The 21818-nt window shown below is 42.6% G+C and overlaps 1 protein-coding gene across 1 annotated transcript in view; it reads left to right on the top strand.

The window, feature by feature from the left end:
- Positions 1–247: 247 nt before the first annotated feature.
- The window catches only part of LOC311115307 (sodium/hydrogen exchanger 9B2), a gene marked incomplete at both ends in the record, with an annotated part of 36648 nt that continues 15077 nt past the window's right edge, over positions 248–21818 (top strand). The window contains one exon of the mRNA XM_084190497.1: positions 248–361. Coding sequence (XP_084046623.1) covers positions 248–361 — 114 coding nt within the window. The remainder of the gene's footprint in view (positions 362–21818) is intronic.

The raw sequence follows: 21818 nt of genomic DNA on the forward strand, positions 1-21818 counted from the left end.
CGCAGACCTGCAACGCAAGCTGGTGGATTCTCTCTGGTCGGGCCATCACTGGCTGAGGGCGGCAGTGTTGTATATGTCCGTCCACGAAGGAGGACAGGGCCTGGTGGAACTGGAGAGCAAGGTGGCTGCATTCCGACTAAAGGCGGCTCAGAGACTGCTGTACCATACTGATGCCGGATGGAGGGAGCCAGCATGCGCGCTGCTGAGGAGAGCTGGCGGATTAGGGTTGGACCGGCAACTATTCCTCATGAGGCTGGAGGGGCTGAGTACAGCAGGTCTCTCTGATTATTACTCTGCGGTGCTGAGGGCCTGGCAGCTGCTAAGGCCCACACGAGAAGGGGGTGCGGAGCCTGGGCTGTGGGTGTGGGAGGAGCCTAACAGACCCTTTACTATTGTTTAATGGGATGGTCTCTATGAAATGATAAAAAGTGTGGAGATGTTCCAGGAGATATGATGTGTCGGGGAGTCTGTCTGTACAGCTGGGGAAGATGGGTTGGATATACTGTTGTAGAAGTGGTGATGTTTTGTATCGTGGGGTAGAGAGCAAGGTGAGTATGAAGTAGTGGTCCTCTGTAGCTCAGCTGGTAGAGCACGGCGCTTGTAACGCCAAGGTAGTGGGTTCGATCCCCGGGACCACCCATACACAAAAATGTATGCACGCATGACTGTAAGTCGCTTTGGATAAAAGCGTCTGCTAAATGGCATATTATTATATTATTATTATTATAAGTACAGGGGATATATATATATATATTTTTTAAGGGGGGGGGGGGGGGGGGGGGGTGGTGGTGAGGTTTTAATGAAATTAGGATGTATCATTAAAGAAAGACAAAAAGTATCTCTCTCTCTCTCTCTCGCTCTCTCTCTCTCTCTCTCTCTCTCTCTCTCTCTCTCTCTCTCTCTCTCTCTCTCTCTCTCTCTCTCTCTCGCTCTCTCGCTCTCTCTCCTTTCTTCCTGTTGGACGTCATGGCGTCAGCTAATCAGGATCCTAATAAAATTCAAAACTTGACCTAGTGTTGCATAGTAGTCATGGTCACCAGTCTCTCTCTCTCAGTCTGGACAGAGTCCAGGAACCCATCTCTGCAACACACAACACACACGCACACATTTTATGGTTAATTTTGCCTAATCAGAGAAGTGCCCCATCCCAGACAGGCTTTATGACTAGAGGTTGTAAACTAGACTATAAAGGGGCCATCTAGGATTTGTACATACTTTTTTTGTACTTTAAAATTACACTCTTAGAAAAAAAGGGTTATTCAGCTGTCCCCATAGGAGAACCCTTTTGGTTCCAGGTAGAACCCTTTTGGTTCCAGGTAGAACCCTTTTGGTCCCAGGTAGAACCCTTTTGGTTCCAGGTAGAACCCTTTTGGTTCCAGGTAGAACCCTTTTGGTCCCAGGTAGAACCCTTTTGGTTCCAGGTAGAACCCTTTTGGAACCCTTTTTTCTAAGAGTGTATATGATATAAGGATATAGAGGAATTGATTCTTAAAGAATATAACGTATGTCTCAGGAGCTTAGTTCAACTGTCTTACTCCATCAAAACCCCAAATATAAGCTTGTTTTACTTGGCCCCATCCCTCAATTGTTTACCAAAAAAGTGGCGGGTGTCACTTTGTTGTTTGAATCCTAAATTGCCCCTTTAAGGTCCAATGTGAAAAGACAATTATGCATTACAGACTCACATTCTGTTTCATTTCACCAGGGTTAGGGTTAATAGAGTTGACAGTTAGGGTCAATAGAGTTGACAGTTAGGGTTAGGGTTAATAGAGTTGACAGTTAGGGTTAATAGCATTGACAGTTAGGGTTAGGGTTAATAGAGTTGGCAGTTAGGGTTAGGGTTAATAGAGTTGACAGTTATGGTTAGGGTTAATAGAGTTGACAGTTAGTATTAGGGTAAATAGAGTTGACAGTTAGGGTTAATAGAGTTGACAGTTATGGTTAGGGTTAATAGAGTTGACAGTTAGGGTTAGGGTTAATAGAGTTGACAGTTAGGGTTAATAGCATTGACAGTTAGGGTTAGGGTTAAAAGAGTTGACAGTTAGGGTTAGGGTTAATAGAGTTGACAGTTAGGGTTAGGGTTAATAGAGTTGACAGTTAGGGTTAGGGTTAATAGAGTTGACAGTTAGGGTTAGGGTTAATAGCGTTGACAGTTAGGGTTAGGGTTAATACAGTTGACAGTTAAGGTTAGGGTTAATAGAGTTGACAGTTAGGGTTAGGGTTAATAGAGTTGACAGTTAGGGTTAATAGAGTTGACAGTTAGGGTTAGGGTAAATATAGTTGACAGTTAGGGTTAATAGCATTGACAGTTAGGATTAGGGTTAATAGAGTTGACAGTTAGGGTTAATATAGTTGACAGTTAGGGTTAGGGTTAATAGAGTTGACAGTTAGGGTTAATATAGTTGACAGTTAGGGTTAGGGTTAATAGAGTTGACAGTTAGGGTTAATAGCATTGACAGTTAGGGTTAGGGTTAATAGAGTTGACAGTTAGGGTTAGGGTTAATAGAGTTGACAGTTAGGGTTAGGGTTAATAGAGTTAACAGTTAGGGTTAATAGCATTGAGAGTTAGGATTAGGGTTAATAGAGTTGACAGTTAGGGTTAGGGTTAATAGAGTTGACAGTTAGGGTTAATAGAGTTGACAGTTAGGGTTAATATAATTGACAGTTAGGGTTAATAGAGTTGACAGTTAGGGTTAATAGAGTTGACAGCTAGGGTTCGGGTTAATAGAGTTGACAGTTAGGGTTAGGATTAATAGCATTGACAGTTAGGTTTAGGGTTAATAGAGTTGGCAGTTAGGGTTAGGGTTAATAGAGTTGACAGTTAGGGTTAGGGTTAATATAGTTGACAGATATGGTTAGGGTTAATAGAGTTGACAGTTATGGTTAGGGTTAATAGAGTTGACAGTTAGGGTTAGGGTTAAAATAGTTGACAGTTATGATTAGGGTTAATAGAGTTGACAGTTAGGGTTAGGGTTAATAGAGTTGACAGTTAGGGTTAGGGTTAATAGAGTTGACAGTTATGGGTAGGGTTAATAGAGTTGACAGTTAGGGTTAGGGTTAATAGAGTTGACAGTTAGGGTTAGGGTTAATAGAGTTGACAGTTAGGGTTAGGGTTAATAGAGTTGACAGTTAGGGTTAGGGTTAATAGAGTTGACAGTTATGGTTAGGGTTAATAGAGTTGACAGTTAGGGTTAGGGTTAATAGAGTTGACAGTTAGGGTTAGGGTTAATAGAGTTGACAGTTAGGGTTAGGGTTAATAGAGTTGACAGTTAGGGTTAGGGTTAATATAGTTGACAGTTAGGGTTAGGGTTAATATAGTTGACAGTTAGGGTTAGGGTTAATAGAGTTGACCGTTAGGGTTAGGGTTAATAGAGTTAACAGTTAGGGTTAGGGTTAATAGAGTTGACAGTTATGGTTAGGGTTAATAGAGTTGACAGTTAGGGTTAGGGTTAATAGAGTTGACAGTTAGGGTTAGGGTTAATAGAGTTGACAGTTAGGGTTAGGGTTAATAGAGTTGACAGTTAGGGTTAGGGTTAATATAGTTGACAGATATGGTTAGGGTTAATAGAGTTGACAGTTATGGTTAGGGTTAATAGAGTTGACAGTTAGGGTTAGGGTTCAAATAGTTGACAGTTATGATTAGGGTTAATAGAGTTGACAGTTAGGGTTAGGGTTAATAGAGTTGACAGTTAGGGTTAGGGTTAATAGAGTTGACAGTTATGGTTAGGGTTAATAGAGTTGACAGTTAGGGTTAGGGTTAATAGAGTTGACAGTTAGGGTTAGGGTTAATAGAGTTGACAGTTAGGGTTAGCGTTAATAGAGTTGACAGTTAGGGTTAGGGTTAATATAGTTGACAGTTAGGGTTAGGGTTAATATAGTTGACAGTTAGGGTTAGGGTTAATAGAGTTGACCGTTAGGGTTAGGGTTAATAGAGTTGACAGTTAGGGTTAGGGTTAATAGAGTTGACAGTTAGGGTTAGGGTTAATAGAGTTGACAGTTAGGGTTAGAGTTATTATAGTTGACAGTTAGGGTTAGGGTTAATATAGTTGACAGTTATGGTTAGGGTTAATAGAGTTGACAGTTATGGTTATGGTTAATAGAGTTGACAGTTAGGGTTAGGGTTAATATAGTTGACAGTTATGATTAGGGTTAATAGAGTTGACAGTTAGGGTTAGGGTTAATAAAGTTGACAGTTAGGGTTAGGGTTAATATAGTTGACAGTTAGGGTTAGGGTTAATAGAGTTGACAGTTAGGGTTAGGGTTAGTAGGTTAGGGTTAGTAGGTTAGGGTTAGTAGGTTAGGGTTAGTAGGTTAGGGTTAGTAGGTTAGGGTTAGGGTTAGGGTTAGTAGGTTAGGGTTAGGGTTAGGGTTAGTAGGTTAGGGTTAGTAGGTTAGGGTTAGTAGGTTAGGGTTAGGGTTAGTAGGTTAGGGTTAGGGTTAGATAGAATGGTGGTCAACAGAGAATGCGTTAGGGTTAGGGTTAGGGTTTGATGGAATGGTGGTCAACAGAGAATGCGTTAGGGTTAGGGTTAGGGTTAGATAGAATGGTGGTCAACAGAGAACAGACAGACACGAGAACGCCAACGCCCACTCCCATGCCCATGCACATGCACACACCACAAACACACACACACACACACACACACACACACACACACACACACACACACACACACACACACACACACATAACGTACCAGAAACTTAACAGTCATGTTGATAGTAGTATATATGTGGGTTAGGGTTAGGGTTAGGGTTAGGCAGTCATGTTGATAGTAGTCTATATGTGGGTTAGGGTTAGGGTTAGGGTTAGGCAGTCATGTTGATAGTAGTCTATATGTGGGTTAGGGTTAGGGTTAGGGTTAGGCAGTCATGTTGATAGTAGTCTATATGTGGGTTAGGGTTAGGGTTAGGCAGTCATGTTGATAGTAGTCTATATGTGGGTTAGGGTTAGGGTTAGGCAGTCATGTTGATAGTAGTCTATATGTGGGATAGGGTTAGGGTTAGGCAGTCATGTTGATAGTAGTCTATATGTGGGTTAGGGTTAGGGTTAGGCAGTCATGTTGATAGTAGTCTATATGTGGGTTAGGGTTAGGGTTAGGGTTAGGCAGTCATGTTGATAGTAGTCTATATGTGGGTTAGGGTTAGGGTTAGGCAGTCATGTTGATAGTAGTCTATATGTGGGTTAGGGTTAGGTTTAGGCAGTCATGTTGATAGTAGTCTATATGTGGGTTAGGGTTAGGGTTAGGCAGTCATGTTGATAGTAGTCTATATGTGGGTTAGGGTTAGGGTTAGGGTTAGGCAGTCATGTTGATAGTAGTCTATATGTGGGTTAGGGTTAGGGTTAGGGTTAGGCAGTCCTGTTGATAGTAGTCTATATGTGGGTTAGGGTTAGGGTTAGGCAGTCATGTTGATAGTAGTCTATATGTGGGTTAGGGTTAGGGTTAGGCAGTCATGTTGATAGTAGTCTATATGTGGGTTAGGGTTAGGGTTAGGCAGTCATGTTGATAGTAGTCTATATGTGGGTTAGGGTTAGGGTTAGGCAGTCATGTTGATAGTAGTCTATATGTGGGTTAGGGTTAGGGTTAGGGTTAGGCAGTCATGTTGATAGTAGTCTATATGTGGGTTAGGGTTAGGGTTAGGCAGTCATGTTGATAGTAGTCTATATGTGGATTAGGGTTAGGGTTAGGCAGTCATGTTGATAGTAGTCTATATGTGGGTTAGGGTTAGGGTTAGGGTTAGGGTTAGGCAGTCATGTTGATAGTAGTCTATATGTGGGTTAGGGTTAGGGTTAGGCAGTCATGTTGATAGTAGTCTATATGTGGGTTAGGGTTAGAGTTAGGGTTAGGCAGTCATGTTGATAGTATTCTATATGTGGGATAGGGTTAGGGTTAGGGTTAGGCAGTCATGTTGATAGTAGTCTATATGTGGGTTAGGGTTAGGGTTAGGGTTAGGCAGTCATGTTGATAGTAGTCTATATGTGGGTTAGGGTTAGGGTTAGGGTTAGGCAGTCATGTTGATAGTAGTCTATATGTGGGTTAGGGTTAGGGTTAGGCAGTCCTGTTGATAGTAGTCTATATGTGGGTTAGGGTTAGGGTTAGGCAGTCATGTTGATAGTAGTCTATATGTGGGTTAGGGTTAGGGTTAGGGTTAGGCAGTCATGTTGATAGTAGTCTATATATGGGTTAGGGTTAGGGTTAGGGTTAGGCAGTCATGTTGATAGTAGTCTATATGTGGGTTAGGGTTAGGGTTAGGCAGTCATGTTGATAGTAGTCTATATGTGGGTTAGGGTTAGGGTTAGGGTTAGGCAGTCATGTTGATAGTAGTCTATATATGGGTTAGGGTTAGGGTTAGGGTTAGGCAGTCATGTTGATAGTAGTCTATATGTGGGTTAGGGTTAGGGTTAGGCAGTCATGTTGATAGTAGTCTATATGTGGGTTAGGGTTAGGGTTAGGCAGTCATGTTGATAGTAGTCTATATGTGGGTTAGGGTTAGGGTTAGGCAGTCATGTTGATAGTAGTCTATATGTGGGTTAGGGTTAAGGTTAGGCAGTCATGTTGATAGTAGTCTATATATGGGTTAGGGTTAGGGTTAGGGTTAGGGTTAGGCAGTCATGTTGATAGTAGTCTATATGTGGGTTAGGGTTAGGGTTAGGCAGTCCTGTTGATAGTAGTCTATATGTGGGTTAGGGTTAGGGTTAGGCAGTCATGTTGATAGTAGTCTATATGTGGGTTAGGGTTAGGGTTAGGCAGTCATGTTGATAGTAGTCTATATGTGGTTTAGGGTTAGGGTTAGGCAGTCATGTTGATAGTAGTCTATATGTGGGTTAGGGTTAGGCAGTCATGTTGATAGTAGTCTATATGTGGGTTAGGGTTAGGGTTAGGGTTAGGCAGTCATGTTGATAGTAGTCTATATGTGGGTTAGGGTTAGGGTTAGGCAGTCATGTTGATAGTAGTCTATATGTGGGTTAGGGTTAGGCAGTCATGTTGATAGTAGTCTATATGTGGGTTAGGGTTAGGGTTAGGGTTAGGCAGTCATGTTGATAGTAGTCTATATATGGGTTAGGGTTAGGGTTAGGGTTAGGCAGTCATGTTGATAGTAGTCTATATGTGGGTTAGGGTTAGGGTTAGGGTTAGGCAGTCATGTTGATAGTAGTCTATATGTTGGTTAGGGTTAGGGTTAGGCAGTCATGTTGATAGTAGTCTATATGTTGGTTAGGGTTAGGGTTAGGGTTAGGCAGTCATGTTGATAGTAGTCTATATGTGGGTTAGGGTTAGGGTTAGGGTTAGGCAGTCATGTTGATAGTAGTCTATATGTGGGTTAGGGTTAGGGTTAGGGTTAGGCAGTCATGTTGATAGTAGTCTATATGTGGGTTAGGGTTAGGGTTAGGCAGTCATGTTGATAGTAGTCTATATGTGGGTTAGGGTTAGGGTTAGGGAGTCATGTTGATAGTAGTCTATATGTGGGTTAGGGTTAGGGTTAGGCAGTCATGTTGATAGTAGTCTATATGTGGGTTAGGGTTAGGGTTAGGCAGTCATGTTGATAGTAGTCTATATGTGGGTTAGGGTTAGGGTTAGGGTTAGGCAGTCATGTTGATAGTAGTCTATATGTGGGTTAGGGTTAGGGTTAGGGTTAGGCAGTCATGTTGATAGTAGTCTATATGTGGGTTAGGGTTAGGGTTAGGGTTAGGCAGTCATGTTGATAGTAGTCTATATGTGGGTTAGGGTTAGGGTTAGGCAGTCATGTTGATAGTAGTCTATATGTGGGTTAGGGTTAGGGTTAGGGTTAGGCAGTCATGTTGATAGTAGTCTATATGTGGGTTAGGGTTAGGGTTAGGCAGTCATGTTGATAGTAGTCTATATGTGGGTTAGGGTTAGGGTTAGGCAGTCATGTTGATAGTAGTCTATATGTGGGTTAGGGTTAGGGTTAGGCAGTCATGTTGATAGTAGTCTATATGTGGGTTAGGGTTAGGGTTATGCAGTCATGTTGATAGTAGTCTATATGTGGGTTAGGGTTAGGGTTAGGGTTAGGCAGTCATGTTGATAGTAGTCTATATGTGGGTTAGGGTTAGGGTTAGGGTTAGGCAGTCATGTTGATAGTAGTCTATATGTGGGTTAGGGTTAGGGTTAGGGTTAGGCAGTCATGTTGATAGTAGTCTATATGTTGGTTAGTGTTAGGGTTAGGGTTAGGCAGTCATGTTGATAGTAGTCTATATGTGGGTTAGGGTTAGGGTTAGGCAGTCATGTTGATAGTAGTCTACATGTGGGTTAGGGTTAGGGTTAGGCAGTCATGTTGATAGTAGTCTATATGTGGGTTAGGGTTAGGGTTAGGGTTAGGGTTAGGCAGTCCTGTTGATAGTAGTCTATATGTGGGTTAGGGTTAGGGTTAGGCAGTCATGTTGATAGTAGTCTATATGTGGGTTAGGGTTAGGGTTAGGGTTAGGCAGTCATGTTGATAGTAGTCTATATGTGGGTTAGGGTTAGGGTTAGGCAGTCATGTTGATAGTAGTCTTTATGTGGGTTAGGGTTAGGGTTGGGCAGTCATGTTGATAGTAGTCTATATGTGGGTTAGGGTTAGGGTTAGGCAGTCATGTTGATAGTAGTCTATATGTGGGTTAGGGTTAGGGTTAGGCAGTCATGTTGATAGTAGTCTATATGTGGGATAGGGTTAGGGTTAGGCAGTCATGTTGATAGTAGTCTATATGTGGGTTAGGGTTAGGGTTAGGCAGTCATGTTGATAGTAGTCTATATGTGGGTTAGGGTTAGGGTTAGGGTTAGGCAGTCATGTTGATAGTAGTCTATATGTGGGTTAGGGTTAGGGTTAGGCAGTCATGTTGATAGTAGTCTATATGTGGGTTAGGGTTAGAGTTAGGGTTAGGCAGTCATGTTGATAGTATTCTATATGTGGGATAGGGTTAGGGTTAGGGTTAGGCAGTCATGTTGATAGTAGTCTATATGTGGGTTAGGGTTAGGGTTAGGGTTAGGCAGTCATGTTGATAGTAGTCTATATGTGGGTTAGGGTTAGGGTTAGGGTTAGGCAGTCCTGTTGATAGTAGTCTATATGTGGGTTAGGGTTAGGGTTAGGCAGTCATGTTGATAGTAGTCTATATGTGGGTTAGGGTTAGGGTTAGGCAGTCATGTTGATAGTAGTCTATATGTGGGTTAGGGTTAGGGTTAGGCAGTCATGTTGATAGTAGTCTATATGTGGGTTAGGGTTAGGGTAGGGCAGTCATGTTGATAGTAGTCTATATGTGGGTTAGGGTTAGGGTTAGGGTTAGGCAGTCATGTTGATAGTAGTCTATATGTGGGTTAGGGTTAGGGTCAGGCAGTCATGTTGATAGTAGTCTATATGTGGATTAGGGTTAGGGTTAGGCAGTCATGTTGATAGTAGTCTATATGTGGGTTAGGGTTAGGGTTAGGGTTAGGGTTAGGCATTCATGTTGATAGTAGTCTATATGTGGGTTAGGGTTAGGGTTAGGCAGTCATGTTGATAGTAGTCTATATGTGGGTTAGGGTTAGAGTTAGGGTTAGGCAGTCATGTTGATAGTATTCTATATGTGGGATAGGGTTAGGGTTAGGGTTAGGCAGTCATGTTGATAGTAGTCTATATGTGGGTTAGGGTTAGGGTTAGGGTTAGGCAGTCATGTTGATAGTAGTCTATATGTGGGTTAGGGTTAGGGTTAGGGTTAGGCAGTCATGTTGATAGTAGCCTATATGTGGGTTAGGGTTAGGGTTAGGCAGTCATGTTGATAGTAGTCTATATGTGGGTTAGGGTTAGGGTTAGGGTTAGGCAGTCATGTTGATAGTAGTCTATATGTGGGTTAGGGTTAGGGTTAGGGTTAGGCAGTCATGTTGATAGTAGTCTATATGTTGGTTAGTGTTAGGGTTAGGGTTAGGCAGTCATGTTGATAGTAGTCTATATGTGGGTTAGGGTTAGGGTTAGGCAGTCATGTTGATAGTAGTCTACATGTGGGTTAGGGTTAGGGTTAGGCAGTCATGTTGATAGTAGTCTATATGTGGGTTAGGGTTAGGGTTAGGGTTAGGGTTAGGCAGTCCTGTTGATAGTAGTCTATATGTGGGTTAGGGTTAGGGTTAGGCAGTCATGTTGATAGTAGTCTATATGTGGGTTAGGGTTAGGGTTAGGGTTAGGCAGTCATGTTGATAGTAGTCTATATGTGGGTTAGGGTTAGGGTTAGGCAGTCATGTTGATAGTAGTCTTTATGTGGGTTAGGGTTAGGGTTGGGCAGTCATGTTGATAGTAGTCTATATGTGGGTTAGGGTTAGGGTTAGGCAGTCATGTTGATAGTAGTCTATATGTGGGTTAGGGTTAGGGTTAGGCAGTCATGTTGATAGTAGTCTATATGTGGGATAGGGTTAGGGTTAGGCAGTCATGTTGATAGTAGTCTATATGTGGGTTAGGGTTAGGGTTAGGCAGTCATGTTGATAGTAGTCTATATGTGGGTTAGGGTTAGGGTTAGGGTTAGGCAGTCATGTTGATAGTAGTCTATATGTGGGTTAGGGTTAGGGTTAGGCAGTCATGTTGATAGTAGTCTATATGTGGGTTAGGGTTAGAGTTAGGGTTAGGCAGTCATGTTGATAGTATTCTATATGTGGGATAGGGTTAGGGTTAGGGTTAGGCAGTCATGTTGATAGTAGTCTATATGTGGGTTAGGGTTAGGGTTAGGGTTAGGCAGTCATGTTGATAGTAGTCTATATGTGGGTTAGGGTTAGGGTTAGGGTTAGGCAGTCCTGTTGATAGTAGTCTATATGTGGGTTAGGGTTAGGGTTAGGCAGTCATGTTGATAGTAGTCTATATGTGGGTTAGGGTTAGGGTTAGGCAGTCATGTTGATAGTAGTCTATATGTGGGTTAGGGTTAGGGTTAGGCAGTCATGTTGATAGTAGTCTATATGTGGGTTAGGGTTAGGGTAGGGCAGTCATGTTGATAGTAGTCTATATGTGGGTTAGGGTTAGGGTTAGGGTTAGGCAGTCATGTTGATAGTAGTCTATATGTGGGTTAGGGTTAGGGTCAGGCAGTCATGTTGATAGTAGTCTATATGTGGATTAGGGTTAGGGTTAGGCAGTCATGTTGATAGTAGTCTATATGTGGGTTAGGGTTAGGGTTAGGGTTAGGGTTAGGCATTCATGTTGATAGTAGTCTATATGTGGGTTAGGGTTAGGGTTAGGCAGTCATGTTGATAGTAGTCTATATGTGGGTTAGGGTTAGAGTTAGGGTTAGGCAGTCATGTTGATAGTATTCTATATGTGGGATAGGGTTAGGGTTAGGGTTAGGCAGTCATGTTGATAGTAGTCTATATGTGGGTTAGGGTTAGGGTTAGGGTTAGGCAGTCATGTTGATAGTAGTCTATATGTGGGTTAGGGTTAGGGTTAGGGTTAGGCAGTCATGTTGATAGTAGCCTATATGTGGGTTAGGGTTAGGGTTAGGCAGTCATGTTGATAGTAGTCTATATGTGGGTTAGGGTTAGGGTTAGGGTTAGGCAGTCATGTTGATAGTAGTCTATATATGGGTTAGGGTTAGGGTTAGGGTTAGGCAGTCATGTTGATAGTAGTCTATATGTGGGTTAGGGTTAGGGTTAGGCAGTCATGTTGATAGTAGTCTATATGTGGGTTAGGGTTAGGGTTAGGGTTAGGCAGTCATGTTGATAGTAGTCTATATATGGGTTAGGGTTAGGGTTAGGGTTAGGCAGTCATGTTGATAGTAGTCTATATGTGGGTTAGGGTTAGGGTTAGGCAGTCATGTTGATAGTAGTCTATATGTGGGTTAGGGTTAGGGTTAGGCAGTCATGTTGATAGTAGTCTATATGTGGGTTAGGGTTAGGGTTAGGCAGTCATGTTGATAGTAGTCTATATGTGGGTTAGGGTTAAGGTTAGGCAGTCATGTTGATAGTAGTCTATATATGGGTTAGGTTTAGGGTTAGGGTTAGGGTTAGGCAGTCATGTTGATAGTAGTCTATATGTGGGTTAGGGTTAGGGTTAGGCAGTCCTGTTGATAGTAGTCTATATGTGGGTTAGGGTTAGGGTTAGGCAGTCATGTTGATAGTAGTCTATATGTGGGTTAGGGTTAGGGTTAGGCAGTCATGTTGATAGTAGTCTATAAGTGGGTTAGGGTTAGGGTTAGGCAGTCATGTTGATAGTAGTCTATATGTGGGTTAGGGTTAGGGTTAGGCAGTCATGTTGATAGTAGTCTATATGTGGGTTAGGGTTAGGGTTAGGGTTAGGCAGTCATGTTGATAGTAGTCTATATGTGGGTTAGGGTTAGGGTTAGGGTTAGGCAGTCATATTGCTAGTAGTCTATATGTGGGTTAGGGTTAGGGTTAGGGTTAGGCAGTCATGTTGATAGTAGTCTATATGTGGGTTAGGGTTAGGGTTAGGCAGTCATGTTGATAGTAGTCTATATGTGGGTTAGGGTTAGGGTTAGGGTTAGGCAGTCATGTTGATAGTAGTCTATATGTTGGTTAGGGTTAGGGTTAGGCAGTCATGTTGATAGTAGTCTATATGTTGGTTAGGGTTAGGGTTAGGGTTAGGCAGTCATGTTGATAGTAGTCTATATGTGGGTTAGGGTTAGGGTTAGGGTTAGGCAGTCATGTTGATAGTAGTCTATATGTGGGTTAGGGTTAGGGTTAGGGTTAGGCAGTCATGTTGATAGTAGTCTATATGTGGGTTAGGGTTAGGGTTAGGCAGTCATGTTGATAGTAGTCTATATGTGGGTTAGGGTTAGGGTTAGGCAGTCATGTTGATAGTAGTCTATATGTGGGTTAGGGTTAGGGTTAGGCAGTCATGTTGATAGTAGTCTATATGTGGGTTAGGGTTAGGGTTAGGCAGTCATGTTGATAATAGTCTATATGTGGGTTAGGGTTAGGGTTAGGGTTAGGCAGTCATGTTGATAGTAGTCTATATGTGGGTTAGGGTTAGGGTTAGGGTTAGGCAGTCATGTTGATAGTAGTCTATATGTGGGTTAGGGTTAGGGTTAGGGTTAGGCAGTCATGTTGATAGTAGTCTATATGTGGGTTAGGTTTAGGGTTAGGCAGTCATGTTGATAGTAGTCTATATGTGGGTTAGGGTTAGGGTTAGGGTTAGGCAGTCATGTTGATAGTAGTCTATATGTGGGTTAGGGTTAGGGTTAGGCAGTCATGTTGATAGTAGTCTATATGTGGGTTAGGGTTAGGGTTAGGCAGTCATGTTGATAGTAGTCTATATGTGGGTTAGGGTTAGGGTTAGGCAGTCATGTTGATAGTAGTCTATATGTGGGTTAGGGTTAGGGTTATGCAGTCATGTTGATAGTAGTCTATATGTGGGTTAGGGTTAGGGTTAGGGTTAGGCAGTCATGTTGATAGTAGTCTATATGTGGGTTAGGGTTAGGGTTAGGGTTAGGCAGTCATGTTGATAGTAGTCTATATGTGGGTTAGGGTTAGGGTTAGGGTTAGGCAGTCATGTTGATAGTAGTCTATATGTTGGTTAGTGTTAGGGTTAGGGTTAGGCAGTCATGTTGATAGTAGTCTATATGTGGGTTAGGGTTAGGGTTAGGGTTAGGCAGTCATGTTGATAGTAGTCTATATGTGGGTTAGGGTTAGGGTTAGGCAGTCATGTTGATAGTAGTCTACATGTGGGTTAGGGTTAGGGTTAGGCAGTCATGTTGATAGTAGTCTATATGTGGGTTAGGGTTAGGGTTAGGGTTAGGGTTAGGCAGTCCTGTTGATAGTAGTCTATATGTGGGTTAGGGTTAGGGTTAGGCAGTCATGTTGATAGTAGTCTATATGTGGGTTAGGGTTAGGGTTAGGGTTAGGCAGTCATGTTGATAGTAGTCTATATGTGGGTTAGGGTTAGGGTTAGGCAGTCATGTTGATAGTAGTCTTTATGTGGGTTAGGGTTAGGGTTGGGCAGTCATGTTGATAGTAGTCTATATGTGGGTTAGGGTTAGGGTTAGGCAGTCATGTTGATAGTAGTCTATATGTGGGTTAGGGTTAGGGTTAGGCAGTCCTGTTGATAGTAGTCTATATGTGGGTTAGGGTTAGGGTTAGGCAGTCATGTTGATAGTAGTCTATATGTGGGTTAGGGTTAGGGTTAGGCAGTCATGTTGATAGTAGTCTATAAGTGGGTTAGGGTTAGGGTTAGGCAGTCATGTTGATAGTAGTCTATATGTGGGTTAGGGTTAGGGTTAGGCAGTCATGTTGATAGTAGTCTATATGTGGGTTAGGGTTAGGGTTAGGGTTAGGCAGTCATGTTGATAGTAGTCTATATGTGGGTTAGGGTTAGGGTTAGGGTTAGGCAGTCATATTGCTAGTAGTCTATATGTGGGTTAGGGTTAGGGTTAGGGTTAGGCAGTCATGTTGATAGTAGTCTATATGTGGGTTAGGGTTAGGGTTAGGCAGTCATGTTGATAGTAGTCTATATGTGGGTTAGGGTTAGGGTTAGGGTTAGGCAGTCATGTTGATAGTAGTCTATATGTTGGTTAGGGTTAGGGTTAGGCAGTCATGTTGATAGTAGTCTATATGTTGGTTAGGGTTAGGGTTAGGGTTAGGCAGTCATGTTGATAGTAGTCTATATGTGGGTTAGGGTTAGGGTTAGGGTTAGGCAGTCATGTTGATAGTAGTCTATATGTGGGTTAGGGTTAGGGTTAGGGTTAGGCAGTCATGTTGATAGTAGTCTATATGTGGGTTAGGGTTAGGGTTAGGCAGTCATGTTGATAGTAGTCTATATGTGGGTTAGGGTTAGGGTTAGGCAGTCATGTTGATAGTAGTCTATATGTGGGTTAGGGTTAGGGTTAGGCAGTCATGTTGATAGTAGTCTATATGTGGGTTAGGGTTAGGGTTAGGCAGTCATGTTGATAGTAGTCTATATGTGGGTTAGGGTTAGGGTTAGGGTTAGGCAGTCATGTTGATAGTAGTCTATATGTGGGTTAGGGTTAGGGTTAGGGTTAGGCAGTCATGTTGATAGTAGTCTATATGTGGGTTAGGGTTAGGGTTAGGGTTAGGCAGTCATGTTGATAGTAGTCTATATGTGGGTTAGGGTTAGGGTTAGGCAGTCATGTTGATAGTAGTCTATATGTGGGTTAGGGTTAGGGTTAGGGTTAGGCAGTCATGTTGATAGTAGTCTATATGTGGGTTAGGGTTAGGGTTAGGCAGTCATGTTGATAGTAGTCTATATGTGGGTTAGGGTTAGGGTTAGGCAGTCATGTTGATAGTAGTCTATATGTGGGTTAGGGTTAGGGTTAGGCAGTCATGTTGATAGTAGTCTATATGTGGGTTAGGGTTAGGGTTATGCAGTCATGTTGATAGTAGTCTATATGTGGGTTAGGGTTAGGGTTAGGGTTAGGCAGTCATGTTGATAGTAGTCTATATGTGGGTTAGGGTTAGGGTTAGGGTTAGGCAGTCATGTTGATAGTAGTCTATATGTGGGTTAGGGTTAGGGTTAGGGTTAGGCAGTCATGTTGATAGTAGTCTATATGTTGGTTAGTGTTAGGGTTAGGGTTAGGCAGTCATGTTGATAGTAGTCTATATGTGGGTTAGGGTTAGGGTTAGGGTTAGGCAGTCATGTTGATAGTAGTCTATATGTGGGTTAGGGTTAGGGTTAGGCAGTCATGTTGATAGTAGTCTACATGTGGGTTAGGGTTAGGGTTAGGCAGTCATGTTGATAGTAGTCTATATGTGGGTTAGGGTTAGGGTTAGGGTTAGGGTTAGGCAGTCCTGTTGATAGTAGTCTATATGTGGGTTAGGGTTAGGGTTAGGCAGTCATGTTGATAGTAGTCTATATGTGGGTTAGGGTTAGGGTTAGGGTTAGGCAGTCATGTTGATAGTAGTCTATATGTGGGTTAGGGTTAGGGTTAGGCAGTCATGTTGATAGTAGTCTTTATGTGGGTTAGGGTTAGGGTTGGGCAGTCATGTTGATAGTAGTCTATATGTGGGTTAGGGTTAGGGTTAGGCAGTCATGTTGATAGTAGTCTATATGTGGGTTAGGGTTAGGGTTAGGCAGTCATGTTGATAGTAGTCTATATGTGGGTTAGGGTTAGGGTTAGGCAGTCATGTTGATAGTAGTCTATATGTGGGTTAGGGTTAGGGTTAGGCAGTCATGTTGATAGTAGTCTATATGTGGTTTAGGGTTAGGGTTAGGGTTAGGCAGTCATGTTGATAGTAGTCTATATGTGGGTTAGGGTTAGGGTTAGGGTTAGGCAGTCATGTTGATAGTAGTCTATATGTGGGTTAGGGTTAGGGTTAGGGTTAGGCAGTCATGTTGATAGTAGTCTATATGTTGGTTAGGGTTAGGGTTAGGGTTAGGCAGTCATGTTGATAGTAGTCTATATGTGGGTTAGGGTTAGGGTTAGGGTTAGGCAGTCATGTTGATAGTAGTCTATATGTGGGTTAGGGTTAGGGTTAGGGTTAGGCAGTCATGTTGATAGTAGTCTATATGTGGGTTAGGGTTAGGGTTAGGGTTAGGCAGTCATGTTGATAGTAGTCTATATGTGGGTTAGGGTTAGGGTTAGGGTTAGGCAGTCATGTTGATAGTAGTCTATATGTGGGTTAGGGTTAGGGTTAGGGTTAGGCAGTCATGTTGATAGTAGTCTATATGTTGGTTAGGGTTAGGGTTAGGGTTAGGCAGTCATGTTGATAGTAGTCTATATGTGGGTTAGGGTTAGGGTTAGGGTTAGGCAGTCATGTTGATAGTAGTCTATATGTGGGTTAGGGTTAGGGTTAGGCAGTCATGTTGATAGTAGTCTATATGTGGGTTAGGGTTAGGGTTAGGCAGTCATGTTGATAGTAGTCTATATGTGGGTTAGGGTTAGGGTTAGGGTTAGGGTTAGGGTTAGGGTTAGGCAGTCCTGTTGATAGTAGTCTATATGTGGGTTAGGGTTAGGGTTAGGCAGTCATGTTGATAGTAGTCTATATGTGGGTTAGGGTTAGGGTTAGGGTTAGGCAGTCATGTTGATATTAGTCTATATGTGGGTTAGGGTTAGGGTTAGGCAGTCATGTTGATAGTAGTCTATATGTGGGTTAGGGTTAGGGTTAGGCAGTCATGTTGATAGTAGTCTATATGTGGGTTAGGGTTAGGGTTAGGCAGTCATGTTGATAGTAGTCTATATGTGGGTTAGGGTTAGGGTTAGGCAGTCATGTTGATAGTAGTCTATTTGTGGGTTAGGGTTAGGGTTAGGCAGTCATGTTGATAGTAGTCTATATGTGGGTTAGGGTTAGGCAGTCATGTTGTTAGTAGTCTATATGTGGGTTAGGGTTAGGGTTAGGGTTAGGCAGTCATGTTGATAGTAGTCTATATGTGGGTTAGGGTTAGGGTTAGGGTTAGGCAGTCATGTTGATAGTAGTCTATATGTGGGTTAGGGTTAGGGTTAGGGTTAGGCAGTCATGTTGATATTAGTCTATATGTGGGTTAGGGTTAGGGTTAGGGTTAGGCAGTCATGTTGATAGTAGTCTATATGTGGGTTAGGGTTAGGGTTAGGGTTAGGCAGTCATGTTGATAGTAGTCTATATGTGGGTTAAGGTTAGGGTTAGGCAGTCATGTTGATAGTAGTCTATATGTGGGTTAGGGTTAGGGTTAGGCAGTCATGTTGATAGTAGTCTATATGTGGGTTAGGGTTAGGGTTAGGCAGTCATGTTGATAGTAGTCTATATGTGGGTTAGGGTTAGGGTTAGGCAGTCATGTTGATAGTAGTCTATATGTGGGTTAGGGTTAGGGTTAGGGTTAGGCAGTCATGTTGATAGTAGTCTATATGTGGGTTAGGGTTAGGGTTAGGGTTAGGCAGTCATGTTGATAGTAGTCTATATGTGGGTTAGGGTTAGGGTTAGGCAGTCATGTTGATAGTAGTCTATATGTTGGTTAGGGTTAGGGTTAGGGTTAGGCAGTCATGTTGATAGTAGTCTATATGTGGGTTAGGGTTAGGGTTAGGGTTAGGCAGTCATGTTGATAGTAGTCTATATGTGGGTTAGGGTTAGGGTTAGGCAGTCATGTTGATAGTAGTCTATATGTGGGTTAGGGTTAGGGTTAGGCAGTCATGTTGATAGTAGTCTATATGTGGGTTAGGGTTAGGGTTAGGGTTAGGCAGTCCTGTTGATAGTAGTCTATATGTGGGTTAGGGTTAGGGTTAGGCAGTCATGTTGATAGTAGTCTATATGTGGGTTAGGGTTAGGGTTAGGGTTAGGCAGTCATGTTGATAGTAGTCTATATGTGGGTTAGGGTTAGGGTTAGGCAGTCATGTTGATAGTAGTCTATATGTGGGTTAGGGTTAGGGTTAGGGTTAGGCAGTCATGTTGATAGTAGTGTATATGTGGGTTAGGGTTAGGGTTAGGCAGTCATGTTGATAGTAGTCTATATGTGGGTTAGGGTTAGGGTTAGGCAGTCATGTTGATAGTAGTCTATATGTGGGTTAGGGTTAGGGTTAGGCAGTCATGTTGATAGTAGTCTATATGTGGGTTAGGGTTAGGGTTAGGCAGTCATGTTGATAGTAGTCTATTTGTGGGTTAGGGTTAGGGTTAGGCAGTCATGTTGATAGTAGTCTATATGTGGGTTAGGGTTAGGCAGTCATGTTGATAGTAGTCTATATGTGGGTTAGGGTTAGGGTTAGGGTTAGGCAGTCATGTTGATAGTAGTCTATATGTGGGTTAGGGTTAGGGTTAGGGTTAGGCAGTCATGTTGATAGTAGTCTATATGTGGGTTAGGGTTAGGGTTAGGGTTAGGCAGTCATGTTGATAGTAGTCTATATGTGGGTTAGGGTTAGGGTTAGGGTTAGGCAGTCATGTTGATAGTAGTCTATATGTGGGTTAGGGTTAGGGTTAGGGTTAGGCAGTCATGTTGATAGTAGTCTATATGTGGGTTAGGGTTAGGGTTAGGCAGTCATGTTGATAGTAGTCTATATGTGGGTTAGGGTTAGGGTTAGGCAGTCATGTTGATAGTAGTCTATATGTGGGTTAGGGTTAGGGTTAGGCAGTCATGTTGATAGTAGTCTATATGTGGGTTAGGGTTAGGGTTAGGCAGTCATGTTGATAGTAGTCTATATGTGGGTTAGGGTTAGGGTTAGGGTTAGGCAGTCATGTTGATAGTAGTCTATATGTGGGTTAGGGTTAGGGTTAGGGTTAGGCAGTCATGTTGATAGTAGTCTATATGTGGGTTAGGGTTAGGGTTAGGCAGTCATGTTGATAGTAGTCTATATGTTGGTTAGGGTTAGGGTTAGGGTTAGGCAGTCATGTTGATAGTAGTCTATATGTGGGTTAGGGTTAGGGTTAGGGTTAGGCAGTCATGTTGATAGTAGTTATATGTGGGTTAGGGTTAGGGTTAGGCAGTCATGTTGATAGTAGTCTATATGTGGGTTAGGGTTAGGGTTAGGCAGTCATGTTGATAGTAGTCTATATGTGGGTTAGGGTTAGGGTTAGGGTTAGGCAGTCCTGTTGATAGTAGTCTATATGTGGGTTAGGGTTAGGGTTAGGCAGTCATGTTGATAGTAGTCTATATGTGGGTTAGGGTTAGGGTTAGGGTTAGGGTTAGGCAGTCATGTTGATAGTAGTCTATATGTGGGTTAGGGTTAGGGTTAGGCAGTCATGTTGATAGTAGTCTATATGTGGGTTAGGGTTAGGGTTAGGGTTAGGCAGTCATGTTGATAGTAGTGTATATGTGGGTTAGGGTTAGGGTTAGGCAGTCATGTTGATAGTAGTCTATATGTGGGTTAGGGTTAGGGTTAGGCAGTCATGTTGATAGTAGTCTATATGTGGGTTAGGGTTAGGCAGTCATGTTGATAGTAGTCTATATGTGGGTTAGGGTTAGGGTTAGGGTTAGGCAGTCATGTTGATAGTAGTCTATATGTGGGTTAGGGTTAGGGTTAGGGTTAGGCAGTCATGTTGATAGTAGTCTATATGTGGGTTAGGGTTAGGGTTAGGGTTAGGCAGTCATGTTGATAGTAGTCTATATGTGGGTTAGGGTTAGGGTTAGGGTTAGGCAGTCATGTTGATAGTAGTCTATATGTGGGTTAGGGTTAGGGTTAGGCAGTCATGTTGATAGTAGTCTATATGTGGGTTAGGGTTAGGGTTAGGGTTAGGCAGTCATGTTGATAGTAGTCTATATGTTGGTTAGGGTTAGGGTTAGGGTTAGGCAGTCATGTTGATAGTAGTCTATATGTGGGTTAGGGTTAGGGTTAGGGTTAGGCAGTCATGTTGATAGTAGTCTATATGTGGGTTAGGGTTAGGGTTAGGCAGTCATGTTGATAGTAGTCTATATGTGGGTTAGGGTTAGGGTTAGGCAGTCATGTTGATAGTAGTCTATATGTGGGTTAGGGTTAGGGTTAGGGTTAGGGTTAGGGTTAGGCAGTCCTGTTGATAGTAGTCTATATGTGGGTTAGGGTTAGGGTTAGGCAGTCATGTTGATAGTAGTCTATATGTGGGTTAGGGTTAGGGTTAGGGTTAGGCAGTCATGTTGATAGTAGTCTATATGTGGGTTAGGGTTAGGGTTAGGCAGTCATGTTGATAGTAGTCTATATGTGGGTTAGGGTTAGGGTTAGGCAGTCATGTTGATAGTAGTCTATATGTGGGTTAGGGTTAGGGTTAGGCAGTCATGTTGATAGTAGTCTATATGTGGGTTAGGGTTAGGGTTAGGCAGTCATGTTGATAGTAGTCTATATGTGGGTTAGGGTTAGGGTTAGGCAGTCACGTTGATATTAGTCTATATGTGGGTTAGGGTTAGGCAGTCATGTTGATAGTAGTCTATATGTGGGTTAGGGTTAGGGTTAGGGTTAGGCAGTCATGTTGATAGTAGTCTATATGTGTAAGAGACAGGAGAGTTCTGGAGCACAACAGAATGAATACAACTAGGTAACTCATGGTTACAGGTACAGACTGAATGACTGAATGAATATAACTAGGTCATGGAACACTTACAGTGGGGATAAAAAGTATTTAGTCAGCCACCAATTGTGCAAGGCCTGTAATTTTCATCATAGATACACGTCAACTATGACAGACAAAATTAGAAAATAAAATCCAGAAAATCACATTGTAGGATTTTTAATGAATTTATTTGCAAATTATGGTGGAAAATAAGTATTTGGTCAATAACAAAAGCTTCTCAATACTTTGTTATATACCCTTTGTTGGCAATGACACAGGTCAAACGTTTTCTGTAAGTCTTCACAAGGTTTTCACACACTGTTGCTGGTATTTTGGCCCATTCCTCCATGCAGATCTCCTCTAGAGCAGTGATGTTTTGGGGCTGTCGCTGGGCAACACGGACTTTCAACTCCCTCCAAAGATTTTCTATGGGGTTGAGATCTGGAGACTGGCTCCAGGACCTTGAAATGCTTCTTACGAAGCCACTCCTTCGTTGCCCGGGCGATGGGTTAGGGATCATTGTCATGCTGAAAGACCCAGCCACGTTTCATCCTCAATGCCCTTGCTGAAAACCTCAATGCCCTTGCTCAAAATCTCACGATACATGGCCCCATTCATTCTTTCCTTTACACGGATCAGTCGTCCTGGTCCCTTTGCAGAAAACAGCCCCAAAGCATGATGTTTCCACCCCCATGCTTCACAGTAGGTATGGTGTTCTTTGGATGCAACTCAGCATTCTTTGTCCTCCAAACACGACGAGTTGAGTTTTTACCAAAAAGTTATATTTTGGTTTCATCTGACCATATGACATTCTCCCAATCCTCTTCTGGATCATCCAAATGCACTCTAGCAAACTTCAGACGGGCCTGGACATGTACTGGCTTAAGCAGGGGGACACGTCTGGCACTGCAGGATTTGAGTCCCTGGCGGCGTAGTGTTTTACTGATGGTAGGCTTTGTTACTTTGGTCCCAGCTCTCTGCAGGTCA

Source organism: Coregonus lavaretus, assembly GCF_964263955.1.
Source record: "Coregonus lavaretus genome assembly, contig: HAP1_SCAFFOLD_328, whole genome shotgun sequence".
NCBI classification, from domain to species: domain Eukaryota; kingdom Metazoa; phylum Chordata; class Actinopteri; order Salmoniformes; family Salmonidae; genus Coregonus; species Coregonus lavaretus.